The 21,298-nt window shown below is 43.0% G+C and overlaps 1 protein-coding gene across 1 annotated transcript in view; it reads right to left on the minus strand.

Moving 5' to 3' along the window:
* CYLD (CYLD lysine 63 deubiquitinase) overlaps positions 1-21,298 on the minus strand; it is a 145,415-nt gene that overhangs the window by 19,908 nt on the left and 104,209 nt on the right. Inside the window, exon 8 of the mRNA XM_085890446.1 lies at positions 14,174-14,554. Within this exon, the coding sequence (XP_085746572.1) occupies positions 14,174-14,554 (381 nt within the window). The remainder of the gene's footprint in view (positions 1-14,173; positions 14,555-21,298) is intronic.

The following is a 21,298-nucleotide window of genomic DNA, read 5'->3' on the forward strand; positions in this document are numbered from 1 at the left end:
ACGGATTTCGACGAAACTTGGTGGGGGGTGGGGGGTAGGTCTGGTCCAAGGATCATGCCATTAGATTTTGGACTTGGTCCAAAATCCAATATGGCCGCTATGGTGGCCAATTTGAAAAAATATTTGAATTTTATTTTTTTGCATTTCTACATGTTTTAAGTGATTTCCAACCCCCCCCCCCCCCCAAAAAAAAAAATTGTTAAAGAAAAAAAAATTTTGCAAAATTTTTTTCAAAAAATCTCGGGTTTTTTTTTTTGCATTTCTACATGTTATAAGTGATTTCCAACAAAAAAACATGCCAAAATTATAATTGCGGCTGACTTTGGAACTTCAGGTGGATATACCCACGTAAAATCAATTTCTGTCTCAAGGACAGAAATGAATTGAGTTATGACGTTATGACTAGTTATGACGAATGAATTGAGTATGTTAAAGTTCAAAGTAAAAGGGAAAGTTGCAAACTATAACTGTGAGCACTGTTGACGTCAAATTGAATGAATAGGATATCAGGTTCACTTGAGTGACCTAGCAGTATTGGCGGCAGAGGTTTTGCACTCTATCGAGTGCTCCCCCTCTAGTTTAAACTGTTTGGATAAATTTTGTAAACATGTTGTCAAGCTTTTGATCCCAAATGGACGCTCTGCAGCCAAAGTGTGGTCTGCAGCTCGGCAATTCGAATGACGCCATGCCAACAACAACGGCGTGGAACTCTCACCATGGGGGGTTTGCAGAGCTGAGAGCCCGAGAAAGACTTCCAAAAGAATCACCCTGTGACGACAATGATAGCCGTGCTACTCTTGTTTAATTACTCCTGTGAATTAATGTAAGAATGTACAACCTAGCTTTGAATTATTTTGGGAATCTATTTTGTGAATTATAATAACCTAGCACACTAGTGTGTTTTGACCTGTATGGTAGTGATGGGGATAATCTTATGGTCAAAAGGACCAACAAGTGACACTTGTGGTAATGTCTACATGTAAACATGGGAAACAGTTGGTAACTAGTGGAGGTTGTGTATGGTAACTGTGTTAATTACTTTCAGACTAAGCTCATTTAAAAATAAAAAGGAACTCATTGAGAACGAACCATCATGTTTCTTTTGGTTATAATTAATATCAACTTTTGTTTTGAGATTACAAATTGAGAAACCTTTTATACAAGTCTCATAATCCTAATTTAAATGTATTGGTGTCTTCAAGTGACAGAGTAATGATTGGTTATATCACAGTAAGGTTATTAATAACTTGTATTAATTGATTAATATATTGTCAATCACTGTACCTATGGACCTTGTTGATCTGTTAATTGAGGATAAGGAAAAGTTACTGAGAATTGAATCAAGATAATATATTAAGTTGAGGTACTTACATGGTATTGAAGGAGGGTCTGCATAATAAAATTGATCGACAGATTGGTCGACATTACATATTAGGAATCATAAGTTAACTGCAAGGCAAAATCAAGTTATGAGGGAAAGCAGCATGGTATTTACATAACCATAATGCAGAATGACTGGAAGAGTGGCTAGACCAACAGCAATTATGAAATAAATTAATGGAATTTGGAATTGTACCGTGTATTGTAACTGTATTGCTCTCACTGATCAGGGGCTGGTACTGACCTGACTGTAATTTAAATAAAATGCCTCTACAATTTGTAGAAAGACAAACAAGAGGATAAACAAGAATTGTGCAGAGTACGAAGGCATGACCATGTGAAATAAATGTTAAATCGGTCAGAATATAAGAATTATATTATTGAAAAGAGTGCAATGATGCTACAAGCCAATTTAAATATTACCTGTGTTATCTGTCTTCTGATTAATTGGACAGGTGCGTGATTTTGATTAAGTGGTACTTCTTGTACGTTTACTTAAGTAAGTTGAGGTATTTCTAACACTGACTTGACCTTCTTTCATCAGTACGGAAGTGCTAAGTTAGCTGGAAATAAATAAATAAATAATGGCAGTTGCTCGGGAACTACTTGTGTATGAAACTGTGAACTGTTTAGCGGATATGAATGTTAAAATGGTAACTGTGCAAAATTGACTTGAAAGAAGTAGCTAACTTTCATAATTATTGTACAGATGATGGAATATTTTTGGTGAAAAGAATTATTGATTGCAAATTGGAATCCTGATAAGGACTGTTGCCCTTTCTACATGGAAATAGCAAATGACATGAATGTTTTTGAGTGTACATACAAATGAGATTTCTGTATATTTTAGCATGTTGTTTAGGTGCGAAAAAACAAGGAAAGGGATAAAATATTGATACAACATATAATGCAAGTAAAATGCTTCTGTAAGAACCTTTGTCAGTCTTGTTGAAATACATGAGCCCATGATGTTTATGGATTGGCATGTTTAATCGATGCTTAACCTTAATTTTGTTTGTTTCGGAGTGTTGAGAGCAGTTGAACTATGTATGCAGTGTACAATGTCGTCTAATGAAGCTTTGGAAGAACTTCCACCGAAAGATTGGACGATGGGGGAACCAAGATTTGGATGATTGGGCATTCAACACGTGATCATGAAACTACCCCCTTCCTGAGGAGATAAGATGAGCATGCTAGAGAAAAAAGAGAAAAAACCCACTGAAGAGAAGGTTGGACAAGTCAAACCACAGCGAGTCATCTGCAAGTCTTAACGTCGCCGTTGCGTGATGCCAGGCAAGCCAGGCAAGCCCAGAGGAATGTCCTCAACCACACTCACAAATTGCAGCTCTGCAAATACATCGTGAACTTGCCGTGGTTGCTTCAATGCACAACAAAGGCCCTGAAGGTCCACACGGTAAGTCATCTGCAACATGTGTTCAATGGTGCGAGTGGGGCTCGTGCAGCCATCGCGGCTGCATCCAACGTGCACAGCTCACTTGGTGAATCAAACCTGATTGCACAAACTGCTGCTACGAGGCCCCCAAACTTTGCTGGGGCTGGATCTCTGGGTCACCTCTCAAGTCCTTTTCGTCTCCTTCAACCCAGTGTCGGGCCCAAGCTCGTACCTGCCAAGATCTACCTTCTCTGCAGCTTAAGGAGTGCCTCGACTGTGTTTCCCCTTGGGTGCTGCTCTACCTACACCCTGACCTGCTTATCTTCTGACTTCGGGTAGCATGTCTTTTCGATTTGTGACACACGCTAATGAACAGGCCATGAATGAAATGGAAACGCACTCACTAACCTGGCTGGGACACTATTGAAGTGGTCGTCATCCAGCATTCTTCTGATATGAGCACTCACTGCCATTGTTGATTGAACCTGTGTAACAGATATCTTTTCTCCTCCAGGAAAGAGGTATGGTGATCATGTGTATTATATTTATTCAAATTTTCCTGATAAGGAAAAAGGGGGGATTGTGGAAGAAAAAATAATTATATTAATGTACTCTCAATTATAATTGTTACTGGTGCTTTATAAATTTAATTTTTATGCTATAAGTCAAATCGGCTGTCAGTTATGCTTCCTTTTACCCGAGAGTCTTTTGACCTAAATGTTGATAAAAGGAATGTCTTGCGATGGAACAAAGTGACCTGGTTGATTGCACCAACTTTTGCCATGATTACGTCATTCGCTTTTCACCTAGTAGACAGGTATTGCAGTTGGAGTTCTTTTGCCGAATGCTTATCAGCCTCCTCCACTCACACAAGAGCATATAAATGCCAGGAAATGTAATCTTAGCTTAGTGCAAATCATTGTGGATGTATACCATCTCAGTGGTTTGGACTCGATGGTACCATGTTAACAAAAATTATCTGATAAAATGTACTTTCTGTTGTGGACAGTGAATTGTTTCAAACAGACCCCAATCTCGCTCTGTCTCTCACCCCTACCTCCCTACCTCCCTACCTACCTATATATCTCTCTCTCTCTCTCTCTCTCTCTCTCTCTCTGTGTCTCTCTCTCTCTCTCTCTCTCTCTCTCTCTCTCTCTCTCTCTCTCTCTCTCTCTCTCTCTCTCTCTCTCTCTCTCTCTCTCTCTCTCTCTCTCTCTCTCTCTCTCTCTCTCTCTCTCTCTCTCTCTCTCTCTCTCTCTCTCTCTCTCTCTCTCTCTCTCTCTCTCTCTCTGCCACCCCTATCCCCCTCCCTCTTTCTCTCTCTATCTCTTTCTCAAACCCCTATTCCCATTTCTCTCTTTCTCTCCTCTCTCCCTCTCTTTCTCTCCTCTCTCACCCATCTATATCTGCATCTCTCTCTCTTCAGGTGTGGTGTCATGGCAGCTGCTCGTGTTGGTTTATGAGTTGCTCTGCTTTGGTGTATTTTTCCTCTCCTTTTTCACCCTCATGCTCGTTACAGTCCATGTTTTCCCGTGTTTTTCTTCTGGAGAGAGAGAGAGAGAGAGAGAGAGAGAGAGAGAGAGAGAGAGAGAGAGAGAGAGAGAGAGAGAGAGAGAGAGAGAGAGAGAACAAGAACACATGGGAGCATAAGAGAGAGCACACGGTACGTGGTGTTCGGGTGCTTTTCAGTACCTCCTGGTTTTGAGGCCTGTGTTCCATCTGACGTGTTTGCTAGTTTCAGCCGACACTTTTTGGCTGCTTTAAATGATTCTTGGACCTCGTCCATATTATTTTACTTTTCTTCAAGTTGCTTGTGCTGCTTGTTGTAGGTTTCTTTTTCTGATTTAAACTTTTTACTTTTGTTGAAATTACTTTTAGCTGTGGCAAACGTTCGGTTGAATCATAGCATGTACAAGTCACTTACTCGTAAGCATGGACTCGTGTGCGATCCTCCGAGGGAGGTAAAGATTGAGGATGTGTTTCTGGCAATCGGAAAAATCATTGGCTAACATAACATCCGTGCAGCCTCTCATATGAACAAGAAGGTCGGTGTGTTCATTTCCGAGGTGCACATGGTAACCTCCGTTGTGGAGCAAGGCCTTCTCATACACCCCAACCTGTTTCTCTTTGTTTACTCATTAGACACTCCTGTGGTTAAGGTTAACGTGTCTAATGCTCCGCCTTTCATTCGAAATAATGACTTGTGTCCTCAATTGAGCAAGTTTGCTCCGATCATATCAAAAAGCACGATGGTGCCGATACACTCAGGAAGTGGAGAATTTAAACACGTCATGACTTTTATAAGGGTACTTTGCATGATATTACCTGAAAATGAGCAAAATCTAAACGTAGTTTTGCATGCAAAAATTAACGGTCATGTGTATCAAATATATGCCTCCGCAGATGTCATGGCATGCTATAATTGTGGAACATACGGTCATGTGAAGAACTCCTGTCCCAGTTTGATGAGACCATCAGAAAATCAAGGACAGGAGATTATAAATCCCACACCCCCTCCCCACGTAAGGGGTGCGTGAAAGGGGTGAATCCTCTTCACCACTTGTTAGTGAGCGGGAAGCAGTAGACCCCCTCCCCTCTCCCTTCTAATATCCCAGAAGTGGTTGGTCTCTCCACTGTACAGGACTGCACTGATGACGACATGGAGGGGTTCGTGACAGTCTCATAAAAAAGGGAAAAAAACGTTCATGTCCAGTCGTCAATGATACAAAGACAGCACAAAGTAAGATACTCGTGTCAAATGTGCCAAGCTTGCAAGATGCATCTCGCATAGAGAATCCCTCTTTGGGACTGGAAATTGAACCGGAACCGGTTCTAACTCTGAGTAATTCATTTGCAATTCATAACACTTGCTGAATTGCTTGAGTTGTACGAGTGTGATGTAGAAGTTGAGAATACTCATGCCTCTCAGAATGCTACAAGTGGGTATTTTGATAACCATGGTTCTCTGCAATCATAAAAATGAAATAGTCACTGAGGTGTGCGGTTGTGATGACAAGGCAGATAGGTTAGAGAACCCCTCAGAGGAAATCTGTAATCCTACTCTAGTGGAACAAAATGAAAGGGATGGCAAGAAGGAAGCTGCATGTTATAGTGGGCAGCCAAAAGGGAATGAAAAGATTGTTGGTTCAAATCTTATGGAGATTTGTGCCTGAGAAATAAGTGTGGACCAGGAAGAGAATGACAAAGATGATGAGGTTGACTTCGATGAAACCTCTTCTACCCTGTCAATTAGTGGGTGTTGTGCCCAAGAGGATGCCTATGGAGACACTGTAGTTACAGATGATGATATTATTAAATTCGTTAATGAAACCTTCAAGAAAAGGCATGTTAGAATTTGGGATTTTTTCCCGAATCTCCACACCTTTCTAAAAATAGCACCACAAAGCGGGCGTAACCCCTCAGCCCCTTGACGCAAACCAATTTCAAGATGGTGGCCATATTGAAAATCGCAGCATGCCCATTTTCGAAAGGAACCTTCCTCTACTCAACCCCAACACACCCAGAAAAAGTCGATTTAATCGGACAAGGCGTTCTCCTCAAAATCGACGGAAACCAATTTCAAGATGGCTGCCATGGAGGCCACATTGAAAATCGCAGCGTGCCCATTTTCGAAAGGAACCTTCCTCTACTCAACCCCATTATACCTCGCCAGAATAAAAGCAATGTGTGAAGCCATTCCCAAGTTATTGTCCGGAAACCAAATTCAAGATGGCTGCTCTAGCCGCCATATTGAATATCGGATTGCGCTGAATATCGAAAAGAACCTTCCTCTAAACATCCCCATTATATCACACAAAAATGAAATAAATAAGTTAAGCCGTTCTCAAGTTATTGTCTGGAAACCAAATTCAACATGGCTGCCCTAGCCGCCATATTGGATATCGGATTGTGCTGTATATCGAAAGGAACCTTCCTCCAACCACCCCCATGAAAATAAAATCAATCTGTCAAGCCGTTCTCAAGTTATTGTCCGGAAACCAAATTCAAGATGGCTGCTCTAGCCGCCATATTGGATATCGCATCGCACTGATTATCGAAAGGAACCTTCCTCTACCCAGCCCCAACACACACTGCAAAAATGGATTTAATCGGACAAGGCGTTCTCGAAATCGACGGAAACCAATTTCAAGATGGCTGCCATGGAGGCCACATTGAAAATCGCAGCGCACCCATTTTAGAAAGGAACCTTCCTCTACTCAACCCCAACATACCCTGCAAAAATGGATTTAATCGGACAAGGCGTTCTCCTCGAATTTGACGGAAACCAAAAGTTCACAGACCGACGCCCGGACGACAATACCCCTTAGCCAATTCGGGCTGAAGGGTAAAAACTGCGAGAAATACGATTCATGAACCTCAGCAAGTCAGGATCTCAGAACCTCAATTCCAGCGGTTGAGGAAGTGTGCCACTAAGGCCAGAAAATAAAAATAACTCCAAGAGTAGTAATAGTAGTTTCAATTCAGAAAAGTAAATGAAGGTATGCTGCATCCCTCAACATAAATGGAGACCGCAGCTGTGCGCGTCGCTTCGAGGTGTTACAAGTGTTTGAGAAAGGAAAAAATCTATATTTTTCATGCTCCAAGAGATACACACCAGCCAATCGTGTGAGCACGAGTGGTGCAGGGTTTTTAAAGGTTGCCACTTTTTCTCCAGTGCATTTAAGGATGCTAAGGCAGGGGTGGCAATCGTCGTGCACCCTGGAATCCAACCCTCGGAGATTTTTTGTTTGTAAAGGCTTCTTGATTGCTGTGGAATTTATTAACAGTAATCAAAATATTTGTATTATCAATGTGTATTGCCCCAGCGACAGTGCTGAAAGGACAATATTCCTTCCAAAGTTAGCAGTTTTTTTTAAACACTGTTGACTTGACTAGTTTAATTTGTATGGGGGGGGGAGATCATAACTGCACACTCAACCCCCGACTGGACAGGAATACTCCTGAGTCCCATCCACCCACTGCAAGGTATTTGTTAAAACTTGTACAAAAATTTAAATTTAGAGATGATTGGTGTTTGGATTTTGCAAACGCCAAACAATATACTTGGGTGTGCTGTTCAAAGAGCCAGATAACCATGAGCCGACTGGACAGATTGTATGTAAACCAGGGAATGGTGAATCTGGTTCAGAGAACATGCATAAGTCCATCTGGCTTTTCTGATCACCATATGATTATAATAGAATGTATGTTACCCTTTCATTGCTGTCAGAGTGTATACTGGACTTTTAATGTTAAACTATTACAAAATGTACATTTTAAAAATGCCTTCAGACTGGAATGGGAAAAGCGAGAAAAACACAATGTTCCTATCCTAATATTCGACAGTGGTGGGACTGCACAAGATCCCAAATTTGGATTTTCTGCCAACAGTATTGCTCACATGCCACCAGTAATGCATTTGGTCTGATAAGTGCTCTAAAAGCAGACATACTTAAATATGAACAAGAAGCTGGAACATTCAGTGGAAGTGATCACTATCAGAAGTTGATGGAAAAAAGACCCGACTGGCTGAAGTAGTCAAGGAGCGTATGGCTGGAGCAATGGTTCACCTTCGGATGAGCAGAATTCAACATGAGACTCCAAATAAGGAATTCTTCAACCTTGAGAAGGCCGTCGAGATCTCTCAGCAGATTCACAATCTACACTCTTCTGGCTGTGTTCTGACTTGCCAGAGTGACATTAACACTCAATGCAAGATTTCTACGCAAATCTGTTTCCACCGAGAACTGTGGATAAAACGATTGCAAATGAGATGATTGAACTTCTCCCATCTATTTCTCAAGAGCAGCAACAGCAACTCAAATGTGACATTTCTCTTGAGGAGCTCACTGCGGCATTAAAACAACTTGAGGATGGCAAAGCCCCCAGACTTGACGGACTTCCTGCTGAATTTTACGAAGCTTTTTGGAAAATTCTGGGTCCTGCTCTAATGGAGACCCTGCTTGAGAGCCTAGATCAGGGTGAATTGCCCCTGAGCTGCAGGAGAACTGTTTTGTGTCTTCTCCCAAAGAAAGGATTTGCAACAGATTACAAACTGGCAGCCTGTGTCATTGCTAAATACTGATTATAAAATTGTGGCAAAAGTGCTTGCAATGCGTCTCAAAAATGTAATCTCTCTTCTGATTGGAAATGGCCAAACGTATTGCATACCTGAACGGTCCATTTATGACAGTATTTTTTTGGTTAGAGACTTAATTACCATCGGTCAAACCATACCTCATGGTTTTGAGTTATTACTCCTGGATCAGGAAAAAGCTTTTGACAGTATGGATCATTCCTTTTTATTTGCAATTCTTACTTGAGCTGGTTTTGGGGAAAAATTCATATCTTACATAAAACTTTTGTACAGAAATGCATCATACCTGCTGAAAGTAAATTTGTGTCATCCTTTCCCTTTTCAGTGTGGTATCCGTCAGGGTTGTCCACTGTCACGCATGTTGTACACACTTTCTGTTGAACCCCTACTGGCTCTAATTCGTACTTCTTTATCTGGGTTATCCTTGTCAAACATTCCTAACATTGTTACTTCAGCTTATGCAGATGACCTATGTGTTGTGGTCAAAAAACAGAAAGATGTTATTGAGCTATCTCGTCATCTTTCCAAATTTGAACTTGCCTCACCAGCAAGAGTCAATTGGAATAAGAGTGTAGCTATTTTGCTATACCCAGATACACTCTCCTCATCAAACTGTTCACGTGCACTTCTCCCAACTCTTCCAGGAGGAATGTTATGGAAAACGGATGGGTTTAAATACTTAGGGATCCATTTGGGAACTATAAACTATCTGCAAAATAATTGGGATGGGTTCCTAGATAACAACATTAAGTAGAAAATATCAAGGTGGAAAGGAATGCTCCAGTTCTTGTCACTTGAAGCAAGGGCAACAATCATAAATAACCTGATACTTCCAACCGTATGGCACAAGGCCATTGCACTCCAGCCTCCTCAAGATGTGATCACAAGCATTCAGAAGGGTCTAATTGATGTTTTTTTTTTCTGGGGAGGCCATCAATCGCTCAAGCCAGATGTGTTGGCAGGCCACAAAATTCTGGTGACCAAAACTTGGTGCACATCCCGAGTCGATAATGGCTTTTCGACTAATGACAATAAAACGTCTATTATATGGTGAAGTAGTGTCCTGGCATCCTCTCACCAATACCTTGCTTCGGAAAACAGGTGGAATGGACTATGACCGGGAACTCTTCCTCATGGACCTGAAGCAGGTCGATAGAGCTCGGCTCCCTGCGTTTCAACAATCTCTTCTGAATGACTGGCAAGCTCTATGAGTGCAGCAGCTAGAGATCTATGATGCCAGGAATTTTGTGCATGAACTACTATTCCAAAATTCATTATTTGCTGGAATATATACCAGCAGGACCTTCATTGAATACTTTACAAATAGTGGAATAAATAAAGTGCGACATCTTATCCTTATCGACATCTTATCTTATCTTATCCCCCCCCCCACTTTCCACTTCCCCCCTTCCTCTCCTCCTCTCTCCCCCATCATCCTCTCTCCCGGTGTGTATAATGACGCTTGGTGTGGCGTCACTTCCCCTCCCTCCCCATGCTTTCTCACTCTCCACTTCCTAGCCACCCCCTCCTCTCCCCTCCTAGCTCTGGCACACCTCCTCGCTCTCCTCTCCCACCACCCTCTTTCACCCTTTCCCTCCTCTCTCACACCACTCTCTTCCCTCTTTCTCTCTCCTTCCCCTCTGTCTCCATCCTCTACCCCCCCCCACCCTTCCTTCCACTCTCTCCACCTTAAAATCCCTCTCCACAAAGCGACGGGTTATATTTGCTTGTATTCAATAACACAGAAGTCAGAATTGTCAAACTCTCACACCACCCACTTCTGCTTTTGTTTTGATCAATAATCAATAATGCCACTATCAAACAAGGAAAAACAAAAACTATTTGTGGAGAAGCTGAAAGCATAACGAAGTACCGATGGATAAGGAGAGAAAGAACATCTACATCTGTCGCAGAAAGATAATGCCCCTTTCTCGAAGTGGCCAAGCATTTGCAAAAGCCACTGCAAGAGCAGCTCGCCGGATGATGGAATTGGTGCTTCCGAATGCACCCAACTGCTGGAAAGCCATTTGCTGAAAATTTGTATGATACAGAGAAGAGGGGGAAAAAAACGCATCAACATTTACTGAGTTTCAGACAGCTGAAAGCCCTCTAAATATAAGCTCAGAAACTGTGAAGAAAGTTCAACAATTTATGAGAAATTATGGCATCAGTCACCAGGCTCCAGGCCACAAAAATATTGTAACCATTTGGAAGAAAGAAGGAAAAAGAAAAATTTAGGTAAGGCATCTGACGTCTTCCATCAAATAAACTCATACTATGGTTTGTGGGGAACATCCACAAATAAAGGTGGGGAAATCAAAATTTGCTGAGCTTTGCCAGAAACATGTTCTGCTTAGCAGGAAACTGCCCCACAATGCATGCCTCTGTAGGTATTATGAAAACGCCATCAATATCATCAGATGTTCTCCACAAAGCTCATCTGAACTTTCCAGCATATGCACACGATATTCCAGCTTCCTTCCTATGCAAAAACCATCGAGAAAACGCTGGCTGAATGAGTGTGTTGAGTGTAAGAATGCAGCTGGATTCACAAGGGCCTACAACTTTGAGGGTTCCTTGGATACTCCAGATACCTGGTTCATCTGGAAAGCAGACAAAGATGACAAGATGATAAAGGTTGTGTTCAATGGAACGGTCGGAGAACTTAATATGAACAACATCCGCACAATCCTTCCTCAATTCCTGGAGCATTATGTGAAGCGAAGGCAAGTGACTGCTTATAATGTGCAGCTTGAAAATGCAGCTTTGAGCTTACATAATGGGAAGATGGTGTTGCTGCAGATCGACTTCTCCGAAAATTACACCTGCATATCACAAGATGAAATCCAGAGTTCCCACTGGAACCAGAGACAAGTCAGCTGATTCACTGCAGCTTTGTGGCACTCTGGATGCAATCACTCCTATGACGATGCTTCCGATGATCTGACACTCGAAGCATACAATTCTTGTTGACATAGACTATTACACAAGGTTCTGGAAACACTGCTCGATAGTTGAGTTACTTTATGTGTGGTCAGATGGACCTTGCTTCTCAATTTATGAACAGATTTATTGCACCTGGAATTGCAGCCCTTCAAAGGAAGCACAGTGTCTAAATTGAGTGGCACTCCTTCTGCAGCTCCCACAGGAAGGGTATAGTCTATATAATTGGAAGATCAGTTAAACACTATGTGTGGAACTGTGTTGACAAGACAGTTATATGTAACAAATGAAAAGTTTTGTTGCAGCTGCCAGTGCGATGGAAAATGTACTCGTCACAGAACTGAAGCCAACTAAAATTGCACAGAGAAATACAGCTCTCGATTTGGCTTTTGTTTGAAAAGGCCATAGCAATCGGTGGAATTGCAAAGATGCATTTCCTAAAGTTGGAAGGTGATTATGTTGTGTCAGACATACTTTCCAGGGATAACAGCAGAGCCGATGACGAAGTACCACCCACCAGTGATGACTAAAAGTGACGACATAAATTGGGGAAGGAGACTGGTCCATAGTAAAATACTGGGGGCAATTACCGTATTTTCTGGCGTATAAACCATGGCTGTGTAATTAACCGCACCCATGTTTTTTCACCCTTAAAAAAAGAAAAAATGAATGATGGTGCTTAACACAGAGTACCACTTTCTGAAAGAACAGCAAACTTTGTAGATTGAAAACGGCACATCATAAAGTTACCATGGCCATAAATGAATGGACTCCAAGCAATGGCTTCAACTTCACCAGGCTGGGATTTCTTAGCATTGTTCAAAAAGCAAAATGTGAGTTTGATGATTAAAAAATAAAAACAAGCCGGGAGGCGACGATGGTTCATGAGCGGTATTTGACGATATAGATTGTTTCAGAAGTCAAGGATGAGACAATGTGATAATGTTTGACAAAGTTATAAAAATGATCAACATGATGTGGTATGGGTGACAGGTTATTAGCTGCAAAATGTCGAAAACCCGGTTTCGTTCAACAACTTTCAAAATTTGACCTTTGCATAACCTTTAAAGGTCACAATACAATGTTGTGGACATTAAAATAAGGAAACAGGATACGTGCGATAGCTTATTAGAGTTAGTTTGTCGAAGAAGGTCGAAAACCCGGTTCGATTCCCACAACTTTGAAAATTTGACCTTTGTGGCCTTTAAAGGTCAAAGGTCAAGGATTATGACCTTTGGTGCAAAACTTCCTCTGGAACATTCCAGGAACAATATAATGTCATATAGGCTATATGGCATTTCGCACTCCTCGGGTTATCCATACTTTGATGAAATCAGCGTAAAAACAAACTTGAAGGGGGCGCCACTGGCAAGGTGTTCGAGATAGAGCAAAATGGTTTCAAGACCTTAGGTGTGGAATGACCTCAAGATTATGCATAAAAAATATTGTCATCCCAGCTCTCAAAGTTTGGGCGGTCGTATGATTTTTATGTCAAAATTCGCAATTTTCTAAGTTTTTGACCTTGTGACCTTGACCTTGGGACGGAAATGAAAAATCGGACAACGACAAGTTTTCGATAATTAATTTTTCTATTCAAATACCGAAGAACCCATTCCATTCAGTAAATTCCCTTGGAGAAGATAGATTTTTAATCCGACTACCCCCTAAAAATGGCAATTTTTTGGGTGTGGCTCCACCCACAATGGGCGTAGCATGCCCTCATTCAGGGAAACACAACTACACATTGATATCGAACACAAAACCAAGTTTTATCAAGATCGGATCAAAATGCACGGAGTTATGCTCTGGAAAGGCAGACACACAGACACACAGACATAACGAATATCGTGGTCACTCTGGCTGGCACTCGTAAACCAAAAAACAAAAATTACAAATGGGCGTGGCTCCGCCCACAATGGGCAATCTTAGCCGCTACCCTACTATCTGTCACCGCCCATTTCTTCAAAACCTATCTTCTCCCTCAAAATTGACCGAATCAAACTGAATTTTTTTATATGTTGTACATATGGCCAATGCGCACAATTTATCGAGCGGGAATTTCGATAAAAATCGAGAAAAAAATATGACAAAAAAACAAAAATTACAAGTGGGCGTGGCTCCGCCCACAATTGGCGTTGGACGCCCATCGCCAAGAAGACAAAACTAGGCATTGATATCAACATCATATTCAAGTTTCATCCAAATCGGATCACATCCCACGAAGTTGTGCTCTGGACAGACAGACAGACATACATACATACATACATACAGACACACAGACATAACGAATATAGTGGTCACTCTGGCTGGCACTCGTGAACCATGAAAACTTTACTCATATTAATAAATTCACACCTTACCAGGTTCATGCTCGGGACATGTGTGACGAGTCTCGTGCCCCTCCAGGGGCAAAGTAGCTTCACCATGGTGCCAAGTAAGGTTCTCCGTCAGTCTTCGCTTGTGGACAGAGGCATCCACAACACCCACTTTTGATCGTCCTTCATTGCTGCTTTTCACAACCAAATCCACCGATGTAGACATCGTGCAGTCATTCTCATACCTGGAGTTCCGGCCCAGAAATGATGTCTCCGGCACCACGCGGTTCGAGGAGGTCATCAAAGGTGCAGGAGGAGGTGTTTCTGTTCCACGGGAACCTTGTCGTGCCAGTCGTCGCCCAACTAAATTGCTGCAGCCCGTCACGCCTGTGCTGGCACTGTCCCTCTCACCAACCCGGCCACCATCTGCGGAGACACCACAAGGCAGTAGTATGGTTCACAGTGGTGCAAATCTAGAAATTAGAAGCTCAATTCCCACTTACTGCAGGACGATAGCAAATCCGACGATAGCAAATCCTGACTTTTTTAAAATCAGCATGTCAGTGGAAGGAGTAGCCTGTAACGGGATCATTTGGCTTTCACGAGGGAAACAACTGAGGAAAAACGGAAGAGTGGCGTTTGCTGAATTGGTGACTAAAGTAAGAACAGTGTGTACATGAAGGCAGAAAAAAAAAGGAAACTAACCCAAATACAAAAATTAAAATTGAAGAAGTCAAAGCAACAAAGGCCTATCCAATATATAGCTCAATGAAGTACTGATCTGCGCTATGGGCTGGCACTCCAGGACGACACATCTGTCTGTCCTCGATTCTGTGGAATCTAAAGGTCTCAAAATTATTGGAATCTCCTGTGACGAGGCTGAAGCACAAGGTCAATTGCTCTCACATTGCAGAAAGTCGGTGGTCTCTGTTTTTTTTTTGTTTGTTTTTTTAACCATCTATTCTCCACCATTGTTCCCTACACTGTCTCTCAGTCTTCCACCCCTGAGCAACTCCACAATGCACGCGTTCTCCCAGTAACCGTCTCCTGGTTAAACATGAAAAATCAAGGCTATTTGCACAGCTCGACTCCTTTATTCCTCGCTTTTCCCGTCTACAGTACCACCTTCCAAGGGCTGTTATGCATCACTCTGCCTTCCAGGGATTTAACCAAGCAGTGTACCACCATCTCCAATCGTTTCCAATCCTGACCCTTCATCTTTATTACTGACATTAACCCTTCCTAACCCAACCCACTTACTTGCTTATTTCAGTGTTCTTTCTCTCTTTCTCTCTCCCTCACGTGCCCAATTGTTGCCCAACAAACCCACTGTCAATTAACCTTGCTTTACCATGAGCCTCGTTGTTGTTTAAAAAATACATTTTGGCCAACACAAATTATTGATTATTGTTACTTTGACTTCTCTTTTGTGGTGTTTTGAGACAGCATACTCAAACATTAAATTAACCTTTCCAAGCTGCATGTGACTTATAAAGGTGCATTAGTGTGACATTTTGGACAATGTTGTACCACCAACTTGTCACCACTATTACAAAATCCTTATGTCTACCAACACGACAACACACTATTATTAATTTGTCAGAGGATAATTTTGGAAACTGCAATGAACAGCCCAACAGCCCGACTTAAACCCAATAAAGTCACTCTGTGACGTCTTGGAACACCATCTGAGGGATAAGTCAACAGACCACAGTCCACTAATAGATTTGTACTTTCTTTCTTTCTTCTTCTTCTTCTTCTTCTTCTTCTTCTTTCGGCTGCTCCCGTTCGGGGTCGCCACAGCGGATCATCCGTATGATCCGCATAGTGATTTGGCACATGTTTTACGCCGGATGCCCTTCCTGACGCAACCCTGGTCGCCTCTTACGACACAGGGACATGGTACACCTATTTTAACCGAGGTATACACCGGCCCAGTACACTGGTACTCATTTCGCCGACCTCGGAAGGATGACAGGCTGAGTCAACCCCCTGGTGTATTAATTCAGTGGCCCAACAGGGCTTGAACTCAGGACCTTTTGGATCCCAAGCCGCTGCCCTAACCACTGCGCCAACACCAGGCTTAGATTTGTACTTTCTTTGAAGGATAAATATGATACAAGGAACTTTGATGCAGGAGTAGGCCAGGTGGTCCATCATGCCTGTGCTGCACCCACACCCACCATTGAATGAATTCTTGTGAAATATAAACCTGCATCAAGATCCAATTATTTTTGTTATATTGTGGTAGGTAATGTGTGCAATATTGTATAGCAACAGGTCAAATAATACTGAATACTTTTGTTGGCAAATGTAAAGACCAATCTTGTTTCTTGTCCTACCTGCCTGTCTTTGTTATCCTTATATTCATTGCCGTGATTTGTCCTCTTTCCTTCGTGTGTGTGTGTGTGTGTGTGTGTGTGTGTGTGTGTGTGTGTGTGTGTGTGTGTGTGTGTGTGTGTGTGTGTGTGTGTGTGTGTGTGTGTGTGTGCGCGCGCGCGCGCTATGGCCGATATGCAATTGGCAATTGGCCGATAGATGTACACAAACTAATTAAAAGTCATGAAATACCACTTTCTTGGTGTGAGAACTACTCACAGTCTGATTTGCATAACTGCAAAGATCAACAAGAACGGCACTCAGTGGAGCGCATACCTCCACTAGGCTGACCAGTTTACGCTTTGTATCCCACTGATAGGCCGGATCTGGTTCTGCACCTAAACCAAAATTGAATCGGCTTATTCTTGTCACATAACCAACTAATCCACTAAGTTTTGTCATAAGTCATCCACACTTTTGAAATATCATGCTGATACATTGTTTTTGGCCCCATCTCTCAATGGTGAAGAAACACGTCACATTAAAAAAATTCTCGTAACCAGATCTGGATTCAGATCTTCAACAAAATCAAATTGATTCGTCCTTGGCACACACCCAACCTGTCCACCAAGTTTCGACCGAATCCGTCCATAACTCCAGGGTGAAGAATCACTTGAAATAATTCTCCGATTCGGATCGTCATCAAAGTTGAAAGAATTCTTCCTCGTCACACACCCAACCTCTCCGACCAAATTTCGTCCGAAGCTGTCCACAACTTTTTGATACATCTCGCTCACAGACAGACAGACAGGGGTGAAAACATAACCTCTGTCCACCTTCGTGGCAGAGGTGCTAAAACAACACTTTGGTCCAAAACTAAAGGACAAACAATACTCTTTTGCTGCTGGACACAATAAGCAAGGGAATGAATGAACAGGAAAAGCCAATAGAGAAAGGAGGGGAGGAAACATATCATAACCTGCAAGTAGGAGGGTTGAATTAGGTGTTTATGGGGGTAGAAATATTGCGGGTCAGGATGGGAGATGGCATGATGGTCGTGCACTGCCTGCTTAAAGCCCTGGAGGGAAGAGTGGGATTGAATTATGAAAGAAAGCTGAAACCACAAATCGGAGAAAAATAGAAAAAGACGAGGTGGTGCAGCAAGTCAGGATTTTGTGAGTTTAACTAAAGGCCCGGTCACACCTTGACGTTTTAGCCAGCGATGGCAACGTATTAAAATGTATGTAAAACGCTGGCTTACGTTGAACTTTTGATGTTTTTTTTTAAAGATTCGGACGTATTCATAGCGACTTGGTCTTATGTATAACGCATTGGTAACTACACAGAACGTTTCGTTGTGTTATAGATAACTTATACCAACGAATGCTGAACCTGTTGTCGGCCTACACAACCGATGCCCAACGATAGTCTAACTCAGGCATAGCGCGTTGCACGCATCGCCGACGATGTCGTGACGTAGCCTATTAAAAGGCTGACGCACAACGATTCGAATCATAACTGCCGTAGAAATGGAAGGGTCAAAATCGCGGTCACACCTTGGCGATCTTGCCAGCGTATGCATACGTAACAAAAAGTGTGTCTAAAACGTTGGGGCACGTCGAATACGGTATGGGTAAGTTTGGTATGCGCGAGTAGAACGCTAAATACGCTATCATAAGTCGTAGTAAGTAGAGTACGTCAAGAAATTTTGAACATGTTCAAAATTTTACGACGTACTCGGCGTATGACACACATTCGCATGTGATGAGGATAAGTTTTACACACGATATGTGGACGCTTACACACGTCCACAAAGGCTACTTATAAGCTACTCATAAGTCGAAACACGTCGCGGTAATGTCTTTTTTACGCGAAACTTATTTCTAACTTATGTTTGACGTGCTTTGAACCAATTCTTTACGTAGCCCCAACACACATTGACGTATGTAGACGTATTCCAATGACGTCTTCCGGTCGACAAAAAAAATAAATGAACGTGTTTCTAGGTTACAACTGCCATATAAAGACGTGTTCCCAGCGGTTTTGGGAATTGGTATATAAAAATGGTGTTCATAAAAGGGGAACCCAACAGTGTTTTCGAGTCCTTTTTGAGTTGATGTCCATGTCAGCAGTAACAGTATCAGTATCAGTATTAGTATTAGTATTAGTAGTAGTTTGTTCATGTTGGCAGTAGTAGGTGGGTGTGAGGGGGAGGGTGTGGGTTATGATGGATCGTCCTTGCGTCCGCGTGTCCACGGGTAGGTTCATAGGCTGCCACTCAACGATTTAAATGGCTGCATCTCCACTATTGAAAGTAGACGCTTGCGCTCAACAATTGGATTTTTTTTACACTCAACGACTTTTACACGGTACCACTCAGCTAGTTTCATTGTTTACAATGAACGATTTAAATTGCTGTCACTCGCCTTTGTTTTTTTTTTGTTTTGTTTTTTTTGACGCTGGGGTTTGGAAATTTGAAACGTTTCTTCTGAACGTGTTAAAACGCTCAAACTCGACTATTTTAAATAGACGCTGCCGATGGACAATTGGAATCATAGCCAAGCTAGACATCGAAGTGTGAACATCCTCGTCATGCCGAAGAAAAGTTTGAAGAATGCTGCAAATAAGTGTCCTGGCCGTGGCCGTGGACGCTGACGCAAGGACGATCCATTATACCGACGTCTTTCAGCCTATGAGTAACTTAAAAGTAACGTCTGTCGATGTGTGGCAACGATCGCGTAACGTGCCAACAACACGTTAATCATAGGTAGGAAATAAGTTTCGGGTACTCTAAACACTACCTCGGCGTGTCTCAACTTATGATTAACTTACAAGTAGCATGTGTTGACGTCTGTCAACGATCGCAGACCGTGCCTACAACTTGTGGCTAGCATAGCGGAACGTGTGAGTCATACGCCGGCATACGTCGTGAAATTTCAAGCATGAAAAAAATTTGAGGACAAGGGAAAAGTACAACGTTTAAAGCCAACGTACAACGACGTATGGCAACGTACTACGACGTACGCCAGCGTGCTCTCAATGTTATCAAAACTTACCCATAACGTATTCAACGTGTGCCAGCGTTTTAGAAAAAAAATTCAAAAATCGGCATACGTTGGCTAAAACGTCAAGGTGTGACCGGGCCTTAAGAGGGGTTTCCTGGAAGAATATAGGGATTCTGCAGTTAATGGGGAGGATTGCAGGGCTGTGAAATCAGAGACTAAAAAAATGAAAAAGCAATAATTACAATAAAAAAAACAGAACACTGACATGTCTGTGATGTGATAATAACAGGCTTTGTGATTTGGCCTTAAAGTGGTAGATGCCAATAATGTTGAGAGCTTTAGATTCTAGAGAATCCAGGAAAAGCATGATGCTGCATCACCAGCCCATATTGGGAGAGCAGTACTCCAGGAAGCATATGGACAAAGGCCTTAGATGGTGTGAGTAGTTCTGATTTCCAAGGAATTATTTGGAAAGATGGAGGACACCCGGTCTGGATATGTCTTTAAAGGCCAGGTTTGCAATGTGGTTAGCCCAGGGAAGGTCCTGGCTGAGGCCCGAGAAGTTCAAGAGACTGAACCTCTTCCATTGGCTGACATGGATATATACATATATACCAGGACCCTGACATTTGCGGGGATACGTTCCGAAAAACCCCGTGAATGTGGGGGCATTGTTTCAATAGGAAATAGAGGGGATTGGTTCCAGGAATTTCCTGACCTGAGAAAAATCCACAAATGTCGGGGTAAAATCCGCGAGTGTTTTGTCATTGTTAGAATGGCGACAAGGGGGATAATGTTATTCGTTTGCGGCAGTTCCTGGTTCAAAGGGGAAAGTTTCTAAAGTTCAAAATGTTTTCGACCATGAATTCACAATTACAGTTTCATTAAAGATACTTACAAATATGGGAAAAGAGGGGGAAAGAGAGAGGAGGGAGGGGGAAAGAGAGAGGAGGGAGGGGGAAAGAGAGAGGAGGTAGGGGGAAAGAGAGAGGAGGGAGGGGGAAAGAGAGAGGAGGGAGGGGGAAAGAGAGAGGAGGGAGGGGGAAAGAGAGAGGAGGGAGGGGGAAAGAGAGAGAGGAGGGAGGAGGAAAGAGAGAGGAAGGAGGGGAAAGAGAGAGGAGGGAGGGGGAAGAGAGAGGAGGGGGGGGGAAAGAGAGAGGAGGTAGGGGGAAAGAGAGAGGAGGGAGGAGGAAAGAGAGAGGAGGGAGGAGGAAAGAGAGAGGAGGGAGGGGGAAAGAGAGAGGAGGGAGGGGGAAAGAGAGAGGAGGGAGGGGGAAAGAGAGAGGAGGGAGGAGGAAAGAGAGAGGAGGGAGGAGGAAAGAGAGAGGAGGGAAGGGGAAAGAGAGAGGAGGGAAGGGGAAAGAGAGAGGAGGGAGGGGGAAAGAGAGAGGAGGGAGGGGGAAAGAGAGAGGAGGGAGGGGGAAAGAGAGAGGAGGGAGGAGAAAGAGAGAGGAGGGAGGGGGAAGAGAGAGGAGGGAGGGGGAAAGAGAGAGGAGGGAGGGGAAAGAGAGAGAGGGAGGGAGGGGAAAGAGAGGAGGGAGGGGGAAAGAAAGGACGGAGGGGGAAAGAGAGAGGAGGGAGGGGGAAAGAAAGAGGAGGAAAGGGGAAAGAGAGAGGAGGAAGGGTGAGAGAGAGCGGGGAGGGAGGGTGTGATCGAGAGAGAGAGAGAGAGAGAGAGAGAGAGAGAGAGAGAGAGAGAGAGAGAGAGAGAGAGAGAGAGAGAGAGAGAGAGAGAGAGAGAGAGAGAGAGATAGGAGGGAGGAGGGAGGGTGAGAGAGAGAGAGAGAGGGAGGAGGGAGGGTGAGGGAAAGGAGGGAGGAGGGAGGGTGAGGGAAAGGAGGGAGGG

Source organism: Eptatretus burgeri, chromosome 8, assembly GCF_056783735.1.
Source record: "Eptatretus burgeri isolate ZD-2024b chromosome 8, Ebu_testis_v1, whole genome shotgun sequence".
In the NCBI taxonomy this organism is placed as follows: domain Eukaryota; kingdom Metazoa; phylum Chordata; class Myxini; order Myxiniformes; family Myxinidae; genus Eptatretus; species Eptatretus burgeri.